At 39.1% G+C, this 19,202-nt stretch overlaps 1 protein-coding gene across 2 annotated transcripts in view; it reads right to left on the bottom strand.

Annotated features, from left to right (window-relative positions):
- The window catches only part of CENPI (centromere protein I), a 73,212-nt gene extending 54,659 nt beyond the window's left edge, over positions 1–18,553 (bottom strand). Inside the window, exons 1-5 of one of the 2 annotated variants that reach the window (XM_055338217.1) lie at positions 18,490–18,553; positions 16,559–16,794; positions 14,989–15,126; positions 10,268–10,386; positions 9,873–9,980 (exon numbers count right to left, since the gene is read on the bottom strand). In XM_055338217.1, coding sequence (XP_055194192.1) covers positions 9,873–9,980; positions 10,268–10,386; positions 14,989–15,126; positions 16,559–16,781 — 588 coding nt within the window. In that variant the 5' untranslated portion in view covers positions 16,782–16,794; positions 18,490–18,553. Of the gene's footprint in view, positions 1–9,872; positions 9,981–10,267; positions 10,387–14,988; positions 15,127–16,558; positions 16,795–18,314 lie in introns of both variants that reach the window. The other variant, XM_055338218.1, reaches the window with a different exon arrangement.
- Positions 18,554–19,202: the final 649 nt, after the last annotated feature.

Raw genomic sequence — 19,202 nt, 5'->3', positions numbered from 1 at the left:
TAAAGTACAGCATTCCATATTGCCTATCCTCTACTTAGAAATAGGTTCAGATTCTGGACATACTTTTAAGAAGTATGAATTTAGATATAGGATTTTTTTTTAAGGAAAGAAGACATACTGTGACCAAGTCTGATATATCCTACACAAAGTACAGTAACTTTCAGTAAAAAAGTCAGCACCTCACATCCCTAGGATATAAAATATTAGCAACACAATTTGTCATGCTGGGTATAAAATGAGCGTCACACAATCACTTGCTCTAGGCCCCAGCATTATAGTAGATCTGATATTCTCTTTTAATCACATCTAGAAAGGAAAAACTCTTATGTATCTAAGATTTTACAAATGCCTTTCTGACAAATAGTAACCACTTGCCTCTTGAGTCACTAAGGAGTCAGGCTCCCATCAAATTATATGAAAATGACTTGTTGAAGTAATGCTTTTAAAAGTTAGGTTCCTTATTTCTTGATCTGGGTGATATTTACACAAATTTGGTCAGTTTATGAAAATTAATTGAGCTCATCACTTATGATATAGGTTATTTTCTCTACATATATCATACTTCAATAAATATTTTTAAGAGACAGAAAAAGGGAGGGGCGCCTGGGTGGCTCAGTGGTTGAGCATCTGCCTTTGGCTCAGGTTGTGAGCCTGAGGTCTGGGGATCAAGTCCCGCATCAGGCTCCCTGTGAGGAGCCTGCTTCTCCCTCTGCCTATGTCTCTGCCTCTCTCTGTGTGTCTCTTATGAATGGATAAAATCTTTAAAAAAAAAAAAAAGACAGAAAAAGGGAGAAAAAAGTAGATCCCCTTCCCTCTTGCCAAGATGAGCAAGAAACCCATCAATATCATGAATCTACTCAAGTATACTGCAATTGATTTGACAAATATTTATGAGTACCTTCTATTCATTCACTCATTCATTCATGAAACAAATATTTATTGAGCAGTGTCCAAAACAGACCAAAAAAGCCTGTTCTTATCAAGTTTACATTCTATGTGCTATGAACAGTGTTATTAAATTGTTGGTTTGTAAAAGGCTCAGCTCCTGCCTGGAAGAATTCAGTCTCAGTCTATTAAGCTATTACAAGAAAGGGGAAAGCATGTTTTAGTATTTTTAATTTTTTACAAAGTATGTTTAAACATAGAATTCATTTATTTTACAATTTGGTTGGTTTATGAATAAAAACAATATAAGGTTAAGAGAGAGGTCAAAGGTAAGGGGGAGTCATACTAATTATTCATCCACTCCTGTGTACCACAGAGAAAGCAAGAGGGATGAGCATTCTTACTTTCTCTTGTTACTTCAAGGTACTACTCTTTCATTCTTGTACAGAGACTTCCTTGACATTTAGTTCATCCAACCTCACTATCTCCAACTTACCTATATTCACTACTAACCTCTTATTAACTTCCAAAATTTCATAGAAGACTTAGGCATCTGATTCAGTCTTCCACTCCAACCGTATTCCCAGTAACATGCCAGAAGATTTTAATGTTTACATCAACAAATCATCTTGGCCTTAAAGCTTATTGACCTTCTCAATTCCAATAACCTGATTACCATTCATAGAAACATTATATATTAGATACCCTGAATGATCCTGCCTGCTTTCTTGCCAACTCAACAATGTTTCCTTACGTTGTATCCAGCTGTTTAAGTACATTTCTGAGCTGGCATGAAAGCAAAGAAACTGCAATTCCCAAAAACAAAGTTTAAGAGGAAACATTGAATACTGAACAAGCTCTCTCCCCAAGATTTCTGCCAAACCTTAAAAATCTTGAACTTATAACTTTAATAGCTACAAAGGGAGGTAGAAACCAGGTAGGAGATGGTAAAGCTGAGGGCCCACTCAAAGTATGGACTATGCAAGGGATCCATTAGAAAACTGGGAATAGAGGTACCTGGGTGGCTGTTAAGTGACTGCCTTCAGCTTGGGTCATATCTCAGGGTCCTGGGATCAAGCCTCACATCAGGCTCCCTGCTCAGTAGGGAACCTGCTTCTCCTACTCCCTCTCTTCTCCCCTGACCCCCCTTCCCCTGCTCAGGCTCTTACGATCTCTCTCTCTCTCTCTATCAAATAAATAAATTAAATATTTTAAAAACCTCAGAACTTCAAGAGCTACATCTTAAGTGTATGGATATGAAATAAAAACAAACCCCACTGTGCTGAAGGGGACAGCAAGTAAACTTGTCTGTTTTAGTCTTGAATTTGGATGAAAGGAAAATAAAGCCTCTCCAAATAATATGCAACCACAAACCAGTCCTATGTAGGTCTGCAGCTTGAACTTACACTAGTGGTATGACCTGGAAAACCTCAAGTGAAGAATTTAGAGTGCTTCTACCTTAGTTGTACTTCCCAGAAAAACCAGATTGGAGATTTGTACCAAAAATACAGAAAGAACACTTACAACCCAGTAATAAAAAGATAACCCAATTTAAAAAATTGGCAAAGGATTTCTCCAAAAAAGATACATAAATGGCCAATTAGCACATGAAAAGATGTTCAACACCACTAATCATTAGAGAAATGCAAACAAAAACCAAAATGAAATACCACTTTACATCCAGTAGGATTGCTGTAGTCCAAAAGTCAGACAAATAACATGTGTTTGTGAGGATGTGATGAAACTGGAATCCTCATACACTGCTAGTGGGAACATAAAAAGGTCCAAACTGTAGAAAACAGTTTGGCGAGTCCTCAAAATTCTAAACATAGAATTAATATATAATACAGCAACTCCACTCCTAGATATATATACAAAAGAACTGAAAGCAGGGACTTGAACAGTTACTTATATGCCAATATTCATTGCAGCATTATTCACATTAGCCAAAAGGTGGAAACAACCCAAGAGTCCATCAATGAGTGAACAGATGAAGAAAATGTGGTATATACATACAATGGAGTATTATCTGGTCATAAAAATTAATGAAAATCTGACACATGCTATAAGTTGGATGAAACTTTAAGACATTACACTAAGTGAAAGAAACCAGACACAAAAATTGAATGATTCCACTTATAGGAGGCACCTAGAATTAGCAAATTCAGAGACATAAAGTAGATTATCAGTTACCAGAGGCTTCGAGGGAGGAGGAATGTGTAGTTACTTTTTAATGAGTAGAGTTTCCGTTTAGGATAAAGAAAAAATTTTGGAAACAGTAGTGACACAATTAATGCTAATGAATTATACACTTAAAAATAATTAAAGTGGTAAATTTTAAGTTATGAAAAAATATAACAGGTTAAAAAATGAAGCACTGACACATGCTACAATATGGATAAACCTTGAAAACATTATGCTAAGTAAAAGAAGCCAATCATAAAAGACCATGTAGGATTTCATTTATATGAGATGTCCAAAATAGGCACATCTCTGAAAACAGAAAATAGATTTAAAAATAGGCAAAACTAAAAAAAAAAAAAATAGGCAAAACTTTAAAAAAAATAGGCAAAACTTTATTTACTTATTCATGAGAGACACAGAGGGGGGAGCAGAGACATAGGTGGAGAGAGAAGCAGGCTCCATGCAGGGAGCCCGATATGGGACTCAATCCCAGGACTCCAGGATCACGCCCTGGACCAAAGGCAGGTGCTTAACCACTGAGCCACCCAGGTGTCCTAAAAATAGACAAAACTTTAAAGACAAAAAATAGATTAGGAATTACTGAGGTGGGCAGCCCGGGTGGCTCAGCGGTTTGGCGCCACCTTTGGCCCAGGGCGTGATCCTGGGGTCATGGGATCGAGTCCCATGTCAGGCTCCCTGCATGGAGCCTGCTTCTCCCTCTGCCTCTCTTATGGATAAATAAATAAAATCTTTTTAAAAAAAGGAATTATTGAGGAATCCCTGAATAGGAAGATGGGGGAATGCTAATAGGTATGGGATTTTTGAGGTGATGAAAATGTCCTAAAATTGACTATTCTCATGGTTGCACATATCTGTGAACATACTAAAAACCAGTGAACTGTATGCCTTGAGTGGGTAGACTGTATGATATATGAATTATATCTCAATAAAACTCTTCTTTAAAAGTATACAAAGTGTGGGATGCGTGGGTGGCTCAGCGGTTGAGCATCTGCCCTCGGCCCAGGGCATGATCCTGGAGTCCCGGGATTGAGTCCCACATCAGGCTCCTGCATGGAGCCTGCTTCTCTCTCTGCCTGTGTCTCTGCCTCTCTCTGTGTGTCTCTCATGAATGAATAAATAAAATCTTTTTTAAAAATACTTATCCAAAGTGAAAAGAAGAAATGACAGATTACAATTAGACTGACTCAGCAATGGAAAGGAGCCAATGGAATACTGTCAATGTCCTGAGAGAATTTAACTGTTACCCTAGTTCTACACACAGCAAAACCAACTTTCAAGAACAAGAGCAATGTAAAGTCATTTTCAAACAAAGACAATTTACTATCAAAAGATTTTCACTGAAAGAATATTCTAAAGGATACATTTCTACACAGGAAAATGATCTCAGATTGGAGGTCTGAGATGCAAAACAAATGGTGAGCATGAGGTAAGTAAGTGGGCAAAACATATTGGAGTTTATTGGAGTTCAATTTGCCAACATATAGCATAACACCCAGTGCTCATCCCATCAAGTGCCCCTATGTGGGCAAATTCAAACAAATGTTTGGGACGCCTGGGTGGCTCAGCGGTTGAGGGTCTACCTTGCACGGAGCCTGCTTCTCTTCCCTCTACCTGTGTCTCTGCCTCTCTCTCTCTCTGTCTCATATGTCTCTGAATAAATAAATAAAATCTTTAACAACAACAACAACAACAAAAGTCAACTGTGAAGATAATAACAATGCCTACTTCAAATGTATGTGAAGAATGGAGAAAAACAAGCTAGAACTAAAACCAGATAATAGTATATAATCTAGGAGGGCTATGATCAGAGCTAAAGCATTCTAAGGTCTTTGCCTCATTTAAGAAGAAGGTAAAGATATTGGTTACCTTTAGACTCTAAGAAAAACCATATTGGCAATTAAAACTGAGGGGTGCCTGGGTGGCTCAGTCAGTTAAGCGTCTGCCTTCAGCTCAGGTCATGATCCCAAGGTCCTGGATAGAGCCCCATATCGGGCTCTCTGCTCAGTGGGGAGCCTGCTTCTCCCTCTCCCTTTGCCCCTCCATCTGTTTGTGCTCTCTGTCACTCTGTCTCAAATAAATAAATAGAAACCTTAAATAAATAAAATAAAACTGAGAAAATTTTAAATGCTTATTAATTCATTAAAAAATAATATACCATTACATGGTAACATAAATGACATATTCTATGAAAAATAACTATATTTGCCAAAAGAAAAATAGTAAGACAAGTGACACTGTTGTACATTTTTACACTAAATATGCATGTTAAAAATAGGTACAATAACACCTAAAAGAACATACACAGAATGTATAACTAACTTTCAAACAAAAATAGGAGGAAAACCACAATCAATCCAAAATGAGAGAAAGAAGGGAAAACAGTAGATCATTTAGAAAGCTCAAAATAAGATATTTGAATTTACTCCTATTATATGTATAATCACTACACAGGTAAATAATTCTTCAGGTTAAAGAAAAAAGCATAAAACAGGATTTAAAAATAAAATCTAGCCCTTTCACGAAGATGGCGCCAAAGGCAAAGAAGGAAGCCCCTGCCCCTCCCGAAACCGAAGCTAAAGCAAAGGCTTTGAAAGCTAAGAAAGTGGTGCTGAAAGGCGTGCACAGTCCCAAAAAACAGAAGATCTGCACGTCACCTACATTCCCACGACCCAAGACCCTGCGTCTCTGAAGGCAGTCCAAATATCCTTGAAAGAGAGCCCCCAGGAGAAACAAGCATGATCACTATGCCATCATCAAGTTCCCCCTGGCTACAGTCAGCCATGAAGAAAATAGAAGACAACAACACACTTGTATTCATTGTGAATTTCAAGGCCAATAAGCACCAGATCAAACAGGCTGTGAAGAAGCTCTATGACATTGATGTGGCCAAGATCAACACCTTGATCAGGCCTGATGGAGAGGAAAGCATATGTTCGACTGGCTCCTGACTATGATGCTTTCTTTGGATGTTGCCAACAAAATTGGGATCATCTGGGCAGCCCCGGTGGCACAGCGGTTTGGCGCTGCCTGCAGCCTGGGGTGTGATCCTGGAGACCTGGGATGGAGTCCCACATAGGGCTCCCTGCGTGGAGCCTGCTTCTCCCTCTGCCTATGTCTCTGCCTCTGTCTCTGTGTCTATGAATAAATTATTATTATTTCATTCCCACTGCCACCTCCTTAGACTAGGACAGTAATTCTCAAACTTTCTGGTCTCGAGACTCTTTACAGTCTTAAAATTAGAGGATCCCAAAAAGCTTTTGTTTATCTGGATTATATCTAGATATTTACCATATTAGAAATTAAAACTGAGAAACTTAAAAATGTTTATTAATCCATTAAAAAATAAAGCCATTACATATTAACATAAATGACATATCTTATGAAAAACAACTATGTTTTCCCAAAAATGACTAGAGTGACATAATTTTATATTTCTAAATTCTATTTGATGTTTCTGACTTAATAGGATACAGCTGGGGCATCTGGATGGCTCAGTGGTTGAGTGTCTGCCTTTGGCTCTGGTCATGATCTGTGATCCCAGGGTCCTGGGATCAAGTCCCACATCAGGCTCCCTGCATGAAGACTGCTTCTCCCTCTGCCTTTGTCTCTGCCTCTCTCTCTCTGTCTCTCATGAATAAATAAATAAAAACTTTTTAAATTTGGATACAGCTAGATTCCCTACTTTAGCACTAAACCTGTTGTTTTAACTGAAGTACATGAAGAAAATCCAGCTCACACAGATATGTAGTTGGAACAAGAGGAATATTTTAGTAGCCTTTTCAATAAAGTATTTATTAGTTTTGATAAGTAGTCTCTTAAAGGTTAGCTGCAATGTAGAATCTGAAGCCTTACCAATGAACTCTTTGTACTGTTCCAATACAATTCATTGCTATATAAAAACTATTGAAAAAATGTTTAAAAATTAAAGTCTACTGAAAAAGTGTTAAATACACACACACACACACACACACACACACACACATAAAATTCATATATCTTGGGCAGCCCGGGTGGCTCAGTGGTTTAGCGCCACCTTCAGCCCAGGGCATGATCCTGGAGACCCGGGATCGAGTCCCACATCGGCTCTCTGCATGGAGTCTGCTTCTCCCTCTGCCTGTGTCTCTACCTCTCTGTTTCTCTCTGTGTCTCTCATGAATAAATAAATAAAATCTTTTTAAAAAATTGATCTATCTTGCACTTTTTAAAGAACTTGAGAATTTTATTTTTTTATTATTTTTTAAAGATTTTATTTATTTATTCATGAGAGACACACACGCAGAGAGAGAGAGAGAGAGAGAGGAACAGACACAGGCAGAGGGAGAAGCAGGCTTCCATGCAGGGAGCCCGACGTGGGATTCAATCCCAGGTCTCCAGGATCACACCTAGGCTGAAGCAGCACTAAACCACTGAGCCACCCGGGCTGCCCATATCTTGCACTTTGAATGGATCTTTTACCCGTGCATAATTTTACAACATCATACTTGGTCATCTGGAAAATATTGGTTCATTGAGTTATATCAACCTTCCAAATATTGACACATTTCATTATACAATATCTAAAAGTCACATTCATTTATATTGTTACCAATCTCATCAGAAAAGTTTAAGTATTGGGAAGCTGTCAAGTTCACAGTGGTAGATACAAATTTTCCCCATACTCATAATTTTCACTTGAAAGCTCAAACCTTATCATTGGCAAAAAATACTGTGAGTTGTTTTCTTTGAAATGACAGGCTGGCTTTTCATTTTTGAGAAAACATCTGCCAAATAACCATGTCTGAATAACCATAGTTTATATGTCAGTCATTCTTTTAAGTAAAAATGTTATTCCATGAAGAAAGCAGCTAGTTTAGCTCACAACTCAATGATACAAGTGCTTTTCCTGAGGACAACTGCAGTTTAGTATACAGATTTATTTGTACTTTCTATTTCATGACACAGAATATTAAAGACATGTCTCAAAGGTTGAAATTTGATGAAATTAATGTATTAATTTTTACCGCTTCATTTGGGACATTGCAGAAACTAACATTTTTGTTTTTTACTATAGCAAAGAATAAAATGACCATTAATACAGTGTGGTCCCACTGCCCTGATTCTTGTTTTATTCAGCAGTTTTATTCACCGTTACTTTAGCACCATCAGTGCAAATGTCAACTCAATGAAAATAGCAGGTAACAATCTTGATATTGCTATGAAAATAATTCTGACCTCTCATAACCCCTGGATCAGGGAGCCTCAAGGGGTCCACAGGTCATATTTGAGAATTGCTAGTCTAGAACTTCATGATGGTTACATCTGGATTATCATGTTAGTCTCCTAACTATTCTTCTTAACACTTTGCTTACTCATATTGTTTGACATTACTAAACACAACTTCTACAATTCTGCTTTCAACAGGTTCTGCCCAAAAATTATCAGTGATTTCCCCATTGGATAGAGGATAAAGTCCAAATTCCTTAGCATCACCTTCAAAGATCTCTACAATCTTTCCTTTACCTAACTTTTTCAGCCTTACCTTCCATCACTCCCTGACACAACTGTAATTAAGTCAGTCTCATCTATTTAAGGTCTCTGAAAACAAAATTTACAAAGCTCACAACTTTGCTTGAAATATTCCTGTCATATAAGGTATTATTTTCTTAGGATGCTTGGGTGGCTCAGCAGTTGAGCGTCTGCCTTCGGCTCAGAGCGTGGTCCCAAGGTCCCGGGATCAAGTCCCACATCAGGCTCTCTGCATGGAGCCTGCTTCTCCCTCTGCCTGTGTCTCTGTCTCTCTCTCTCGGTCTCTTATGAATAAATAAATAAAATCTTTAAAATATATATATTATTTTCTTTCATCAAATCTCAAATCCTATTGTACCTTCAAGGCCAAGCTCGATTCCCAAATACTTTATTTATGATGCTTTTTCTAATCACAGGTTTACAGTTTAGCAGAAACTCTCTGCTAAACTTTTTTTTTTTAACTATTTTTTAAGTAGGTTCTACACCCGGTGTGGAGCCCAATGTGGGGCTTGAACTCACAACCCTGAGATCAAGACCTGAGCTGAGATCAAGAGTCTGACACTTAAACAACAGAACCACTCAGCACCCCAAAACTTTGAATCTTCTACAGCACCTAATACAAGGCAACAAACACAGTGAAAACATCAATTTTTGAAAATGAAACCAATGAATGAATTTCCTTTCCAAAGGCAAGAGGAATTTGATTAAATGAATGATTCACATGGTATATGAACTACTGATGGCCCTTGAAAGTCTTCCAGGTGGGTAGTAGATTGATTTCTTAGAGTTATTAATGTTTTCAATGGGAATAATTACGCTATTTAATCAAAATCAGTCCACTGGCATCTCATCAAAAGCAATCCTCTCCTTCTCATTAATTCTGATGAGGTTTTTGCTGTGTTAATCAAGAAAATGTAGAATAAGTGACCCATAGGACCGTGCTGAAGTGGTTTTAAAGGGAAAATATGGCAACCACTGCTCTAAATTAGCAGAGACTCCAATGTGGACTCAATTCAATCTGTAACATTTTTATTTTCTTAAAAGATATAAATCAAATATGGTAAAAATGTTATATTTATTAATATGAAAGACAGGTGCAAGTGTGTTTATTATGTTATACTTTATACTTTTCTATATATCTGAGGTATTTTAAAATAAGGAAAAAAAATAAATAAAATAAGGAAAAATACATCATGTGGCATTTTGAAGCAAAAATGGTCCATCAATATATAAGAGCATACCATTTGATCGATGCATGATGTCCAATTTTTACTTACCAGTGCATCATCTTGCAATGAAGCAAAAAAGAAGCCATAGAGCAAGTTAATTTCCTCCTTGTGATCAATGAAGTCAAACATTGCAACCAGCCAACGATAAAAAAGTACCTATTGAGAGACAAAAATGCTTATCTTTAGAGAAATATAACTGGCATAGGGGAGAGCTTAATTCCCCACTCAGGGCTGTTTTCGAAGCTTCTAGCACAAAGCAGGATAACAGATTTTATTTCACAGTAAAAATTTCTGCTTGAGCAAAATCCTTGCATCAAGCTATATTGTTCCAAAACTACAGGCTTTGCACAAAAGGTCACTGCCATTACTCCATAAGTGGCTCTTCCTTGCCAGCCCTTAAGTGGTTCTGAAGGACTTATCAACAAACTGTTTAAAAAGATTACCTTGGTGCTACCAGAACACTTGCCAACACAAAGCCAGGAGACTGCCTTAACCACAGAATGTTCTGATATTAGAGTTGTTGGAATCATACACTTCAATATCCGAGTGTTTACAGCACTCCCTAGAAAGCAGAAAAACTCCAAATTAAACTACATTTTAGAATCTTGATTGTTCCTTTACTATTGTTCACTCTTAGTCCTAAAAATCTCACTTTAGACTGAAGGCAATAAAAAAGTGAATAATATTTGACATATCTCTTATCATCATTACAAAACATAGTTTCAAACAAAAATGTAACTTTGAGTTCTAATATAAACTATACAGCAAGGATGCCTGGGTGGCTCAGTGGTTGAGTGTCTGCCTTCCGCTCAGGTCATGATCCCGGAGACCCAGGACCGAGTCCCACATCGGACTCCCTGCGTGGAGCCTGCTTCTCCCTCTGCCTACGTCTCTGCCTCTCTCTCTGTGTGTGTCTCTCATGAATAAATAAATAAATAAATATTTTTTAAAAATTAAAAAATAAATTATACAGCAAATTCTTTGGCCCTATATTTCTATTTAAAAATGAAGGATGAGGGATCCCTGGGTGGCTCAGTGGTTTGGCATTTGGCTTCAGCCCAGGGCATGATCCTGGAGTCTTGGGATCGAGTCCCACATCGGGCTCCCTGCATGGAGCCTGCTTCTCCCTCTGCCTGTGTCTCCGCCTCTCTCTCTCTCTCTGTCTCTCATGAATAAATACATAAAATCTTGAAAAAAATTTCTAAAAAATCTTAAAAAAAATAAAAAATAAAAAGGAAGGATGATTATGGGGTTCCTTTTAAGGGTGATGAAGTTATTTAGGAATTAGAGTTGTGATGGCTGTACAATCCTGAATATGCTAAAAAAAATCCTGAATTGCATGCTTTAAAAGAGTGAATTTGGGATGCCTGCTTGAGCCACAGTGGTTGAGCCTCTATCTTCGGCTTAGAGCGTGATCCTGGAGACCCGGGATTGAGTCCCATGTTGGGATCCCTGCATGGAGCCTGCTTCTCCCTCTGCCTGTGTCTCTGCCCCTCTCTCTCTGTGTCTCTCATGAATAAATAAATAAATTTTAAAAATAAATTAAAAAATAAACTAAAACAGTGAATTCTATGGTATGTGAATTATACTTCAAAAAAAGCCCTAGGAAAATTTCAAAGATTATTTTTTAAAGATGTATTTATTTATTTCCGAGAGAGAGAAAGCACCTGTGATTGGGGGAGGGGCAGAGGGAGAGGGAGAGAAATACTCAAGTAGACTCCCTGCTGAGGGCAGAGCCCTACACAGGGATCAATCCCAGGACCCTGAGATAATGACCTAAGCCAAAACCAAGAGTCAGACACTTAACCAACTGAGCAACCAGGCACTCCAAAATTATTTTTTGTTACTATTTTTTTTAATGGCACAATAGATTCTGACTTATTCAAAGCTTCCAACAGGGGTGCCTGGGGGGCTCAGTTGGTTAAGCATCTGATTTTGACTCAAGTCATGATCTCAGGGTCCTGGGATTGAGCCCCACATTGGGCTCCCTCCTCAGTAGAGAGTCTGCTTATCCCTCTCTCTCTGCCTGCTATTCCCCTTCTGGTTCTCTCTGTGTCAAATAAATAAATAAATAAATAAATAAATAAATAAATAAATAAATAAATAAATATCTTTAAAAAAAATAAAGCTAGTGACAGCTTGCATGAGCTGCTCCATTAAAGAATAAATAATTAAATATATTTGTAGTCTCCATCCCTCCCAAAAAGTGGGGAAGAGAGTAGAATAGAATAGCTATTCTTGGAATTAGCTGGCAGTAATATCATTCTATCCTGGTCCAATCTTTCCATCATACTCTCTGGCTTCTATGGTATTCTCCCATCTGATACTAAAAGTGATGCTGCAAATAGCTTTGTATACACCCTATATCAATTTCTGCTTATTAAGGCTTCAAGAATTAAATGTCTATCTTATTTATTTGTTTTGGTATGTAAACATGGTTTCATTTGCATTATAATGTGGTGATCACAACCGCTCACTGAAAAAACAGTTTTTAACTTCTCCTGCAAATAGAATTCTCAAAAACATCTTGGATCCATGGTCTTTAACCACCCTTTTACATGCATTGCAGTGTGCTGATCACATCCATTCACTTTAATACTGTTCTCAACTTCTGCAAGTAGCATTCTTAGAAACATCTTACACATGTCTTTATTTTTTTACACGTCTTAAAACACTTTTATATGCATTATAGCATGATGATCACATCCATTCACTGAATTAACACTGATCCTAACTTGCCTGCAAGTAGCATTCTCAGAAACATCTTACACACATCTTTTTCTTCCTGAGGGTAAGGAACTCTCATTCTATTTTTTTAAATAAAAAATGTGTATATTTAATATGTATAACATGATGATATGATATAATATACATAGTGAAATAATTACTGAAGTCATGTTGATTTATATATTATCTTCTCACACTGTTACCATTTTTTGTGTCTGGTGAGGGCACCTGAAACCTACTCTCTTCCAAACTGCAGTATTCAATGCAATATCATTAACTATAATCATCATGAGGTACATTTGATCTGTAAATTTACTCATCCTACATATATCTCAATTTCTATTCCATTATTCTGTGGAGAAGGAAGGAAGTTGTGATGGCAGGCAAAGAATTGTAAGAATAAATATTTCTGTATTCCACTATGGTTTCTTGTTTTCATTTTCTTTTCTCCCCCACTCCCATCCCCTAACCCTTCTAAAGTTTAAGAGTCTCACCACTAAGACTTCACACATGTACCAAACTCAAAGGGTGAATTCAGTACGGACTCAATACTTATTTCCAAGCGACTTTTTAATTTCTAAATTGTCTGAAGTCTTTTTGTACTTAGTTATGACATTTCAAGCACACCTGCCCCTGAATATGAATTTCAATTTATCAAAAGAGCTACATGTAAAGATATAGTAGTGATGGAATATATCACTAGAAATATCACTAGAAATAACTAAAAGGAGAAAAACAATTAAGGTCATATTTGACATCACCAATTCCAGCTTAACAGAAAAATGAAAAGTTAGAATAGAAAGCCAGAGATTATTTTTTAAATTGTTATACACAAGTTTCCAAGGCTGAGGCATGCATTTGCCACAGACCTGGCAAACATCATGAAAACCTTTTAACCATTAACTTCTGAGATGTCAAAAAAGAAAAATTCCAAAATCAAAAACACTTGTACATTCCATATATGTTTTAAGAGGAGAAGGGAAGAGAGAGAATTCTTAATAGAGAGTGATCAGTTAAACATAGGTTCTGGAAAGATATTAGAACCAAACAATCTGAAACCACCTAATAGAAGAAGAGCAAATTTTATCAGGTCAAATTTCACTTTGTAGGAAAACAAACAGATAACTAATCAGGTAAAAGTAGAGAAATAAAATACCTGAGAGTCATATTTTGAATTTGGCCAGTAATGTGTTGTTGCTTTAAAATACACACCCATGCAAAACATGATGCCAGGGTATACACAAAGGAACCTAATATGCAAGGGCCAGGAAATAGTATATAAAGCATCCAGTTTTTTTTAAGATTTTATTTATTTATTCATGAGAGACACACAGAGAGCGAGAGAGAGGCAGAGACACAGGCAGAGGGAGAAGCAGGCTCCATGCAGGGAGCCCGACACGGGACTCAATCCCGGGACTCCAGGATCACGCCCCGGGCTGAAGGCGGCGCTAAACCGCTGAGCCACCCGGGCTGCCCTAAAGCATCCAGTTTTGATGGATGTCTTAATTATTAAAAAAAAAAAAAAACAAAACGAAAATCCAGTAGCAGTATGTGCGGTATTAAACACTAGAAGGGGAATCAGGAGATCTGAGTTCCCCAGTTCTAGCTCCGACACTAAACAAGTCTCTAGGGATGCCTGGGTGGCTCAGCGGTTGAATGTCTGCCTTCGCCTCAGGGCATGATCCTGGGGTCCTTGGATGGGGTCCCACATTGGGCTCCCTGCATGGAGCCTGCTCGTACTTCTGCCTGTGTCTCTGTCCCTCTCTCTCTGCGTATCTTATGAATAAATAAATAAAATATTTTTTAAAAAAATAAGTCTCTATCCACTCTGGGTCTCAGTTTCCTCACTTTAAAATGAGGATGTTCAAGGTCTAAAACACCTTCCGCATCTGAATTTGGGTTGGAGTAGGTTAAAAGGTTCTTCTCAAGTAAAAAGAATACTGGCCAGGTGTTCTTTCTTTACAAGAACCTCCTCCCCTCCATTTGAAATGCACTTAGAACAGGAAAGGAAGCATTTCCACAAAAGAAAAAGCATTTTGACTGTTAAGGTCATAGAAACTGGAATGGAGTTTCCAAAGGGACTTGCCACAGGTAAGTTAACCTAAAAGCAATGAAGTAGACTAGTGATCTCTTAAGCTGCCTTATCTATGCTTAAGAGAAATACTAAAAATGACTCCCATGTATTTGGTGTCAAGAGTCTATATATTCTATTTGTAAAGATATGTGATGACCATTCTCAGCATATGTACACAAAAACTTTTGGTCCATAAGGGTAGCCTGAACACAAGAAAAGCTCATTTTATAATCTTACCAGATTGATTTATGAAAAGACTAGTACAAACAAAGAACTGCAACTGATTCCAATAAATAATCTATTTCAAAGTCTGGAAGGCAAAACTAATAGCAAACTGATAACAAATGTATCCCCTTGACATACCAAATTTGCCACTGAGTGCCACATTTAATAGAATGTCAATTCCTTCTGGAGCTAACCCATTCTTCAAAGCCACATTTTCCACAGTTTTCAAGTGTTCTTCCAAGATTTTATCTTTATTCTGTGAAGTTTTAACAGGTCCTGGAAAAAGGAATAAAAATAAATAGTGGGACCTTTAAAATTCTTTCAGTCCTCAACCCCAACAGTTACAACTTGGGATACTTCAAAGAAATTGCTTTTTTTTCTTTAAGTAGGCTCCACACCCACCTCAGAGCCCAACAATGGGCTTGAACTCAAAACCCTGAGATCAAGACCTAAGCTGAGATGTAGAGAGAGCCGATGCTTAACCAACTGAACCACTCAGGTGCTCCTAAAAGAAACAGCTCTATGGTAAAAATGCCTTCCCCCAAACCCTTCAAAGCCTTTAAAATTGTAGAATATTTAACAGCAATAGAGCAACAGCACCTTCAGTGAGGAAAACTGAATCATGCCTTGGCATCATCTCTGCTCTAAACTAATTAAAAGCACTGAACTGAGACTATAAGCCAATTCAATACTAAGACAGTAGTTCCCAAACTTTGCTGCAAAATGGAATCACCTAGAGAGCCTTTTAAAAATCCTGACGCCAGACTGCATTCCATGGCAATAAATCAGAATATCTAAGAGTAGATGCCAGGCATCAGTGCTTTTTAAAGATTCTCAGATGATCCCAATGTGCAGCATCTTGGAACCACGCTGCCAAGAATTTGCTTTGTTGTATCCCTAGTACCTGGCATACTGACTGATATTAGGAAGTGCTCAATAAATGCCTATTAAATAAACAAAAGCATGAATGAGCAAAAATATGCTTTCCTTTAAAATCCATAAGAAAAAGTCTAACATAGGGACGCCTGGGTGACTTAGCAGTTCAGAGCCTGGGTGACTCAGCAGTTGAGAGTTTGCCTTTGGCTCAGGACATGATCCCGGGATCCAGGATCGAGTCCCACATTGGGCTCCCTGTGAGTAGCCTGCTTCCTCTGCCTGTGTCTCCGCCTCTCTCTGTGTGTCTCTCATGAATGAATAAATAAAATCATTAAAATAAAAGAAAAAGGGTGGCTCAGTGGTGGAGCGTCTGCCTTCGGCCCAGGGCGTGATCCTGGAGACCAGGGATCGAGTCCCACGTCGGGCCCCCTGCATGGAGCCTGCTTCTCCCTCGGCCTGTGTCTCTGCCTCTCTCTCTGTGTATCTCTCATGAATAAATAAATAAAATCTTTTAAAAAAATAAATAAATAAAAGAAAAAATTTAAAAAAAAAGGGATCCCTGGGTGGCGCAGCGGTTTAGCGCCTGCCTTTGGCCCAGGGCGCGATCCTGGAGACCCGGGATCGAATCCCACGTTGGGCTCCCGGTGCATGGAGCCTGCTTCTCCCTCTGCCTGTGTCTCTGCCTCTGCCTCTCTGCCTCTCTCTCTCTCTCTCTCTCTCTCTCTCTCTCTGTGACTATCATAAAAAAAGAAAATAAAAAATTTAAAAAAAGAAAAAGTTGAGGACATTTTTACAGAAATAGAACTTTCATATGGAAAATTATCTGTCTTACCTTTCTCAAAGTATCTCACTGCTATTTGTAGGGCATCTTCTGCTTGATCATCAGCATGTCCATAATCTTCCACTGGATTGTTTTGTCCACATTTCAAGCTGTACTTTGAGTCATTCAGGTCCTCTTTTTCTTCCCAGGCCAAGAGATTAGTCGGATAATTACCACTAACTTGTGAAGTCCTTTTTTGCACCTGAGAGTTCTTAACTCTCTTTTGAGGTGACATTATTGCACAAGTTCTATACAGAAACAAGTATCAAGTTACCATTAAATAGGCAAACCATCCCTTTTTACTCCATAAATACAGGAACCATATCTGCCTTATCTAGTTGGGAATAGCATACAAACAGTATGTACACACACACACACACACACACACACAAAAGCCCTGACAACAATCCAGGCAACAAAAAGGCTAACTTTAAAAAAAAATACTTTAAAAAAGGCTAACTTTCACAGAAGCCTTTGACATAAAAAGAAAAAGGGAGAAACAACGCTCCAGCATAACGTTCACCAGTTGAACTGGACTTCTTGTGGAAAAAAGAGTACAAAGCAACACAGCAAGTTTTCTTAAAGTAGTTCTATCACATAATCAAGCCCAAAACTAGTCCATCTCATATGTTCAATCTATCTTTTCCCACTCACTCCTTATTTTTCAGCACCCTCCTTGATTTTGCTTTTAATCTTTTATGCTCTCCACTTTGTGAGTGCTAAGTTAAAACTGCATAGTTCAAAAGTCAAACTGGTGACCAAACTAAGGATTCTCACAATAGAATCATTCTTCATTAGTTAATTCACTAATTCGATAAATAATCATCTATAAGCAGAGCATGGTTCTAGTTACTAGGGATAGAATAACCAGTCAAGGTTTCTTGAAACTCTCATGAAACTTATGGGGGGTAGGGTGGGAAGGAGTGTGAGACAGGGGAGTGATATCATCTGATTTGTTTTAAGATCGTTTTTTTTAAGATTTTATTTATTCATGAGAGACACACAGAGAAAAAGAGGCAGAGACACAGGCAGAGGGAGAAGCAGACCCCATGCAGGGATCCCGAGTCTCCAAGGCACTCCCTGGGCCGAAGGCGGCGCTAAACCGCTGAGCCACTCAGGCTGCCCCATTAAGACCGGTTTCGCTGCAGGGTAGAGAATAAAAGGTTTGGGCAGTCCGGGTGGCTCAGCGGTTTAGCGCTACCTTCAGCCCAGGTTGTGATCCTGGAGACCCAGGATCAAGTCCCACGTCGGGCTCCCTGCATGGAGCCTGCTTCTCCCTCTGCCTCTCTCTGTGTCTCTCATGAATAAATAAAATCTTTAAAAAAAGAGAGAGAATAGAGTGTTAGAGGCCAAGGAATGAAAACAGATGAATTAAAAAAAAAAGTCTTGCACAAGTCCAGAAGAAATAGGACTGTAGCCTGAACTAGGCCTAGGATGACGGTGGAAGAGGCAGAAAACGACTGATGCGTTTTGGTGGTAGACTGGGGCAAGGCCGTGATAAAAGAACTGGGTGTAGGAAAAAGGAAAGAGAGGAACCCAGAAAGACTTTTTAAGTTGTGGCTTCAAATGGGAAAAACTAAGGAAATGGTTGGATTGAGTTACTCAATCCCATCTCCCTGGAACATACGAGGCCAAAGCAGGAGAGCAATATGTATATCTAACCCAATGGTTCCGAGTAGTTTCCTGGGGTCCAAAAAAAGGGGGGGCGGGAGAGCAGCTTCTAACCCCATCCGGTTGAACCGTCCCATCGCTTCCCAAGAACCCAGACCTTCTCGTTCCGCCCCAGCTGAGAGCGAACTCGGGCACGACGAAGGACCCACTGCGCAGATTCCTAAGCGGAGGAAAAATTCGACCTCGGCCACATCTTGCAGGAGAGTCCTGCTCAGAAATCAAGAGCCCCCATTTCGCTGAGAGCCCCCATTTCGCGCGGTCTTTAAGAGTACCTCACAGAACACACTCCACCGTCCCAAAGCCTCCGAATCCGGAATCCAAACACCGCCGCCGGGATTCAAATGAATGGGCCCGCCCCGCGCATGCGTTTCTGCAGACACCCAGGTTGCACTAGGCAGAACAGCTCGCCCTGCCGAAACTTGATTGGTTGGGTTACAACTCAACAGCGCGAGGAGGCGCGCGCGCAGCGACGCTGACGCAGACCCAAGCGTGGAGAACCGCTCGCCCCGCCCGCCTCCCGCAGGGGACCCGCGGCCTGTGGGCCGTTGCTGCTGGAGCTAGCTGATTGGCTGCGGTTCCCACTGTCCTGATTCTGTTTGCATTGGACATTTTGCGAAAAGCCTAACTAGTGTCTTGATTCCTGAATTTAACAAGAGTATTTATAGTGATAATTCTGCCCAAACTGACTGCAAGTGTCAGGACTTTGATCCATAGGAAAATATGAAACTGCAAACTTCGCAATAAGGGCTGATAACCTTGCTGGACAAGAGACTTAGGTTATTGAGTCTATGACTTCTGAAGCTGTCGCTTTTTCCAGGTGAAGCTCTGGGGTGGGAGGAAAGGTTGGCTGGATCTGCCCTCTTTTCCCGAGCGTGAGCATTCATATCTTCCAGAGTTTGCTAGAAAGCTATGTCCTAAGCTAAATGTGGCACCTTGCATGTAACCCACCAGGCAACACGTAAAGATTTCTAACTTTAAGGAATCC

This window comes from Nyctereutes procyonoides, unplaced genomic scaffold (genome assembly GCF_905146905.1).
Source record: "Nyctereutes procyonoides isolate TBG_1078 unplaced genomic scaffold, NYPRO_anot_genome, whole genome shotgun sequence".
Classification (NCBI taxonomy): domain Eukaryota; kingdom Metazoa; phylum Chordata; class Mammalia; order Carnivora; family Canidae; genus Nyctereutes; species Nyctereutes procyonoides.
The sequence above is the reverse complement of the archived record's forward strand: the minus strand, read 5'-3'. Positions and strand labels throughout refer to the sequence as shown.